The sequence below is a fragment of the Manacus vitellinus genome, unplaced genomic scaffold, assembly GCF_001715985.3.
Source record: "Manacus vitellinus isolate BGI_N305 unplaced genomic scaffold, ASM171598v3 scaffold_118_pilon, whole genome shotgun sequence".
Taxonomy (NCBI): Eukaryota; Metazoa; Chordata; class Aves; order Passeriformes; family Pipridae; genus Manacus; species Manacus vitellinus.
In genome coordinates, this window is record NW_021938885.1 from 233,388 (window position 1) to 240,809 (window position 7,422).

A 7,422-nucleotide genomic window follows, 5' to 3' on the forward strand; every position below is an offset into this window, starting at 1 on the left:
CCTTCCGTGCACAGCACTGCAGAATGCCATTAAAAGCTCGTTAACTTTGCCACAGGAAGACATTTAAAGACCATTTTGCTGACAAACTGCTCTGTCTGCGCTTGAGGGGGGCAGAGGGGGAAGCCCATCCAGCCTAAATTGCTCCAGCAAGGTCACTGAGAGGCCAAAGGCTTCAGACAGTCACAATCCTTCTTAAAATCCACGCCGGGGGTGTGATTAAATCAGAGATTGAATCGTGGAGGGAGGAGGAAACCGATATATCTGCAGTAAGTGACTAACCCAGAAGAAAACAGATGAAAAAAAATCTAGATTTTAAGAGACCAGTGGGTGACCCTGACATCCCAGCTCCAGGATGTGATCCAGATTCAGCACTACTGAACCACACACAAGCCCTGAAACGCTGAGGGAGAAACCAGAGAGTAAAATGCACTCACAGCCATGGTTTACCACTGTAATTTGGAAGCTAAACTTCCTGGATTCAAGGCCCTGGTGAGTCCTTCTCTGTTGGACACAGCACCAGGAACTCCTGGTGAGAGGCTGAAGCACAGCAGAAACCAACTTGCTGGTGAAGAGCACGTGAGCAGAAAAAAAGTTCTGAGCCAAACAGAGCCCGAGGAAAAAAAAAATAAAAATCTCTATCAAATGTTTTAGGTATGACTGGAATGTCCATAAAAATAAGAAGGGGGTCACACATTTCCCAGAGCCCGACACAGCTGGGCCTGCTGCCTTCAGCAGCAAAATGTTTTATGGCAAAGCACAGGGGTGGGATTTTTACAGGAGGTAAAAGAAACCCATGCCTGAAATCTCATGGATCTGAGCTGGGCTGAAAGGTGTTGTCATGAGGGAGAGAAAAAAAAAGATCCAGGCAGGCTACAACCCCATGGGACCATAACTCTTGGAGGTCATAATTCCAGCTGCCAAGCTCGCTCCCTGCAGGACTGAATCCCAGCCTGGCTGGCTGTGACAGGAACAGCTCCATGGCCTTCAGCATTTCCACTGCAAAAACGGGCAGGGAGGAGCAGAAACAGGTTCACCTAGAGGGAAAAATTCCCCATCAGCTGTGTTTTGCCCAGAATCAAGCCAGACTTTCTCATGGAGGCACCTTTCCCCTCCTCTCAGGTCTAACACGGGCTCGTGCCCTTGTGCCAGGCGGGGCATCCACTGACCAGGACAAACAGGGAGCCCAAGGGATTCCAGGGATTCCAGGAGCCAGCCAGGAGCTCTCCCAGAATAGCCTCCACCACGCAGATATGGGGTTGGGGCACTGCTGTTTTTGGGGGTTTAAAGGAGTGTCATCCCGGGAGGAATCAGAGGAACAAAGCAGGGCCAGCTGTCCCAAACGTCTGGGAGCTGAGGGGGTGAAGTGTCTCAGGCACTGTGAGCACTCACTGGGGTGTTTATTTACAAAAGGACAGAAAAAAACAAAACTGCCTGTGATCTCATCAAGCCTCTCCTCTCCAAAGTGTCTGTGGTTCAGGGAATTGTGTGGGAAAACTGCAGTCCATCCTGCTGGTGACACCCTTCCCTTCCTCCTTTCACCTTTCCCTCATCCTTTCCCCCTTCTCCCTTCCCCTTTTCCTCTTCTCCCTTCCCCTTTCCCTCTTCTCTTTCTCCCTCTCCCTTCTTCTTTTCCCTTCCCTCAGCCATAACTGTACAAATAACTCCTAAATACCACCAGCCTCTGAGAGAGACTCAGCAGTGAAACCACCTGAAAACCAGGTGGTTTTTCTAGCCTGAACCTAAAAGCCACCAAGAAATAATTCCCAGGTGTCCAAGTCCCTCCTTACCTGGCTGTTCTTTGCCAGAGCTAAAGCCAAGGCCTAAATGGGTGGTTTATCCACAACCAGGGCTTCCAGGTACTCTGAGCACCTGCAATGCTCCTTATCCTGTGTGTTTTCCCACTAAAACCTCCTGTCCCAGGGAGAACAACAGGTCAGGACTTTGCTTTTGCTGAGTAATAACACCTGGTTCACATCCTCCTTCCTTCTGGGAAGGAAAACACGGAGGGACCAAGGGGTTCTGTACAGCAAGTCCTACAGCACTGGGAAGGAGACAGTGACAAGGGATAAACTCCCCACAAGTTCTCTGGTTGCTGGATTATGGGACTGAGAGGAAGGGAAAATTAGGAACACTAAAATTAAGATTGAGGCCTGCTGGGGCAAGGCAAGGGCAAAAGGAAACAGGTTAAAAACCCAATTCAGATTAAGGGACGGAAAAGGATTTCTGGGGTATTTTCAAGATGACTGCCACCAAAATTAGAGTAAGGGAAGTGAACAGGTTGAAGAGCAAGATTTCCTGGTAGTTTGTGCAAGGAGAAAAAGATCCAACTGAGGTGAATATCCTACAGTTACCTCAGGACTGGGACTTGCTGCTCTCTGGGCACTGGGGAGGGAGAGAGTCAGCAGAGGCTGGTGAGCTGTTTTATTGGTGACTCTTTCAAATGGGCTGGGAAAAAGAGCTGATAAATCCCAGTTTCAGGGAGTGCAGAGCCCTGAAGCTACAATTAAATACAAAAATGTAAGATAATTCCTTTATGAAGCATCTTACCCCAGCAGTGGCCTTCCAATGAGCGTGAAGTCGTCAGCACCAACCAGCAAAACCTGGGGAAAATAGATCGGCCATAAATCACTGCTCGTTGTCCCAAGAGAAATGCAAACAGGACCTTCCAAATCCTACAGACATAAAGGAGTCAGGCTGCTTAAAAACAGCAGGCCTTCCCACATTTCAAACCTGACACTAACTAGAGGGGTGGTGGGGAGAGAGCTGTTAACAGGCAAGAGACAGGAGTCATTAGTCTTCCAGAGAGCTCATCCCACTAAAACATACTGCAAAGTATCTTTCTCCATGATCAGAACACACTGAACCTCTCTGTCCTGGCTCAACAGCAGCTGTTAAAAATATGGAAAGCAATCAGGGATGAAGAATAACCCGCCTCCTGGGGGATCTGGACAAATGGCAGCTCCTAAACCATTGGATTTTTATTGCAATTTTTATAGCGATTGCTACAAATCCCAGTGGAGAAACATTTGCCTAATTCTCCTCCATAAGGCCTCAAGATGGGAAATAAAGAAATGAACATCTGGAGGATTCACCACCCCAGGGACCTGCTGATTTGGGGCATTTCAGTCACTATCTCAAGGAACAGGCAGGATAAGAGAGGATGCAGTGGGAAGAGGCAGCGTTTCACAGAATCATTGAGGTTGGAAGACCTTCAAGGTCGTGGAGTTCAACCATCAGCACCACCACAGTCCCCCCTAAATCATGTCCCCAAAGTGCCACATGGAGAGCCATTTCTCCCAGGCTGCCTCCTTTCCCCCCCAAATCCTCTGGCAGCCGTTAAAACCTGCACAGAAATGGTCCAGAGAAGTTCTCACTCTGGTTTTAGACCAGATATTGCCAGAAAAATCCCCAAAAGGTTCTTGTGTTAGGCAAGTTCTCACCTTCACTCCCATCCAGGCCTTTGCATTCTGAGCTGGCTACACCACACAAGTCCCTCCTCTCTGTTTTACAGGGATGTGGGACACAGCTGAGGACATCCCTAAAAAGGTGCCTCAAAACTGGGCTTCAAAGCAGTGGACCAGCACAAAAACTTCCTTAATTAGCTCTTACAATCAACAAGAACATGAAGGCAGCAGAATTCCACTCCACAATATTTCCTTCCAGTTTGGATTAATGAGCCCTCTGCAAGATCCTGCTGGGTATCCAAGGCTGAGGATAAAGGTATGATTTGGATCCTGGCAATTCTCCCTCCACCTCCACCCAGCCCAGTCAGATAAGGATCTTGCAGAGCCCTGAGGAGTGACAATCCCCCTGGGAGCCCTGCAAGGACTTGGAGGTTGGACTCTGTGATCTTACAGGTCTTTCCCAACCTAAATGATTCTGGGATCTGAGGTGCTGGAGTCTCAAGGCAAACAGAGGCTTTCGCTGCTGTCTCTGGAAACAACAACTGTCATTTTCCTTTTTTTTGGAAGAAGTTTGGACAACAAAAATCTGTCTCCCCACAGAGTCTGGCACGACTCTGCTGAACAGAAATCACAACAATATTATCACTAACTGAAACTGGAACAAAACTAAGGGATTGGAACAGAGCAAAGAGCTGGAGCGAGGGCGGGAGATCCCACAGGGACGCGGGTTTAAAACCGGCGATGGGTTTTTGCCTCAAGGGGTGCTCGCAGGGAATCTGCATCACCTTTTCCAGCCGGATCCGGTCTCCACACTCAGCCTCCAGCACGTTGTCCATCATGATCAGGTCTTCACTGGTGACCTTCCACTGCTTGCTGGCGAAGTGGACGACGGCGAAGAGCCGCCCGTACTCCCCCGCCGAGATCATCCCGTTCACCTTCTGCACCACCTCTGTTGGCAAACCACAGGGAGGGAGCAGGGCAGGACCCCCAGGGAGGTGGGAAACGCTGGTGAATACTAACCCAGCCACTCTGCTCTCCCCCCAGAACTCTCATCTCCCGGGAATCTTTCAGCAAAGGATCAACGGCAGTGTTGTTTCCCAGGCGTGCTTTCTTAAAATCTTAAAACCCCCTTCCCTAAAATCGATGCCCTATTTGTATTTTAGGTGCTGGCAAACCCACACGTGAGTAAACATCTGGTATATACACTGTGTAGCTACTCTACACTGCTGACTCTCTGCCTGTTCCTCAGGTATCCCAAAATTTACTGTACTTGCATAAAGCTCTTGTCCATGATGCCTGCATTTGGAGGATTTCCTCCAAATTCTCTCCATTTTCAAGTAATATGCAGAACAGCCTAGCCACTGACTAGTGTCTAAAGCATGCAGGAACATCGGGAAGGGCTTGGCAAAGTACCAAGGAAAAGGGCTCCAGCATATTACAAAGCCTGGCCTGGGAACTTGTACCTGCAGCGAGGACAAGAGAGAGCTGTCCCTCCCTCTTTCCCAGAAAAAATCTCTTCCCACATGCCCACAGAGTGGTGCCAGGAGCAGGACAGATGCCAGAGACCAGGTCCTGCACATGGATAAACACTCTCCGTGATCAGCTTCCTGGGCAGTGGCTCCAAACCCAAATTTTATGGGAACACCAAAAGGTGTTGCTCAATGACACCATCCCACTGCCAAACAGCAGCTTCCCACCCTCCCGGGCTACTCAGAAAAACAGGTTTTGCCTCACTGTCCTAAAAAGTGGCTGGATCTTTTCTTTTCTTGGAATGTAAACAGAACATCCCTTTGGGACAGACAGGAATCCAGCAGCCAGGCAAACTCAACCCAATCCTTACAGGAACACTCGGAAAGGGTCCAAGTTTCAAGCCAGAGGATACAAACTGTTAAAGGTAGAGGCAGGAACACAAACTGTTTTTGCAGGGCAGTAGTAGCTGCTGCAGCTCCCACCAGGATAAAGAGCTGTTGATAACTCTTCCAACACCTCCAGTGCCAGGAAACATCAAGTGATTCCTGGCTTAGATCTTGGCGCCACACGGAGAGACCCTTCCTAAAATATCCACAGCCACCAGGAAATAAAAGGCAGAACTGAAATGCTCTCACTGCTGTTCCCTTTGGATAAGCCCAGCCAGGAGATAACGATGCAAAGCTCATCAGCAGCAGGAGGGATCCCATGAGAATCCATCAGGGATGGGACCATCCATGGGGATGGGACCCTGCTCCCCACAGGGCTCCAGGGACTCAAACTGAGCCGTTCGTGGTTCACTCCTGGGTTATGTCACACACAGGGACAGACTCCCATCTGTCACTTGAGCGATCCCAGGAGCGCAAAGGAGGTAAAAATCAGGATCAAAACAGCCTGTGAGGAGACGTGGAACTCCTTTCCTTATGTCCCATCCCTGCAGGTCTGTCCTGTGCCCACCATCCAACTGCTCCTCCTGGCTGGATGTTCTGTTTTATGCAAAAATATACACCAGCTCTCCATGTGCCCACCATCCAACTGCTCCTGCTGGCTTTGATTTAGCCAGTAAATGGAAAATAACTGGTTTCTCCTGTCCAAAAAAAGGTTTGCTTCATGCCTTTTTCTGTTTGTTTTTTTTTTTTTTTCTTCAGATATTGTGTGATGTGTCCTGCCATGTATCACATCAGGTAAGATTTCTCTGGGAATGCTACAAGCTACAAGCATAAACTAAAGGCAAATCATATTGTACCCAAATCTCCAAAACCAGCAGCTGGAGCACAATTCCAGTGACACTAAAACGTGTGAGAAATAAGACAAAAATGTGAATAACACAAACTAGCTCCAACAGAATTTATGCTCAATCAGGCATCAAGGCAATGCTGGAGGAATAGACTTGAGACTTTTACCTGCATGATACTTGGCTTCTTCCACTGGATCTGGAAGTTTTGGCACTTCAGGCCACGGGGGTGAAGACAGGGAAGTTTTGGCAACAAGACTGCAAATGACAAGGTAAAATTCACTGCAGCAAACAGATACTGCCAAGAGATGTAAAACAGGGAGAGGAAAGAAGGTAAAAGGAGTGGAGTAGAAATGGATTTTACTCACAAACACCCGACCAAAAGGCATCAGATTATAGTTAACAGCTAAGCAAAAATCCGTGATACCACAAAACCAAACTTAGATTTGAAGAGGAGGGAGATTTGCCTTGGAAAAAGTCCCTGAGATGACCACAAGGGCCTTGGTTTCTGAAATTTGAACGTTTAGTAGATTAAGTAAATACCATAGTATTTACTAAATTTAGTAAACACCATCCCAAAGGAAAAAGTAAATACCATCCCCACCATGAGTGGGCGGTTCATGTTTTCCTGCCTGCTGAGACCCGAACTTTGTATAAACAACACAGGATGCACCAACTGCAAAAAATATTCAGGAATAAACATGAGATCTGGCAAAACTGACTCAAAATCAGTTGCATTCTACTGATTTACTCTGTAACACCCAGCAAAACATCCCAAAGGGCTTCAATTTAACAGGAACTCACGGTACCTGTGAGCACATGACCACAAGCACTGAGGCCTCGGGGGGTTTAGGCAGGATTTGGGGTGCCATGCCAGAGGTGGAGATCCCAGGATCTCTGATCCAGTGAGGATCAGCGGGAAGATGCTGCCTCCCGCAGAGGGAACAGTACATCCTGCTATTCCCTGCTGCAGGAATTCTCTGCTCCTGCAGTGTCCCCTCCTGGTCGCAGCCAGCAGCACTCGGTCCATTCCAACACGAGGAATGGAATAAAGGCATAACAAGCAGCTCCCAAAGTGCTGGAAACAGCCAAGCCTGGAGTTCCAGGTGTCCTGCAGCGCTCAGGCCCTTAATCCCACCTGACTGTGCTGCAAGTCTGGAATTCACCAGGTATCACACCCAGGGTGGTTTAGATTGGAAGGGATCTTAAAGCTCATCCAGTCCCACCCCCTGCCATGGGCTGGGACACCTTCCACTATCCCAGGTGGCTCCAAGTCCTGTCCAACCTGGCCTTGGACACTTCCAGGGATGGGATAGA

At 48.6% G+C, this 7,422-nt stretch overlaps 2 protein-coding genes across 2 annotated transcripts in view; one reads left to right on the top strand and one right to left on the bottom strand.

Annotated features, from left to right (window-relative positions):
- The window catches only part of MRPL21 (mitochondrial ribosomal protein L21), an 8,391-nt gene extending 1,967 nt beyond the window's left edge, over positions 1–6,424 (bottom strand). The window contains exons 1-3 of the mRNA XM_029965717.1: positions 6,275–6,424; positions 4,190–4,353; positions 2,548–2,600 (exon numbers count right to left, since the gene is read on the bottom strand). Of these exons, the coding sequence (XP_029821577.1) occupies positions 2,548–2,600; positions 4,190–4,330 (194 nt within the window). The 5' untranslated portion in view covers positions 4,331–4,353; positions 6,275–6,424. The remainder of the gene's footprint in view (positions 1–2,547; positions 2,601–4,189; positions 4,354–6,274) is intronic.
- Positions 6,042–7,422, top strand: part of IGHMBP2 (immunoglobulin mu DNA binding protein 2) — a 29,419-nt gene continuing 28,038 nt past the window's right edge. The window contains 1 exon segment of the mRNA XM_029965725.1: positions 6,042–6,055. Within this exon segment, the coding sequence (XP_029821585.1) occupies positions 6,042–6,055 (14 nt within the window).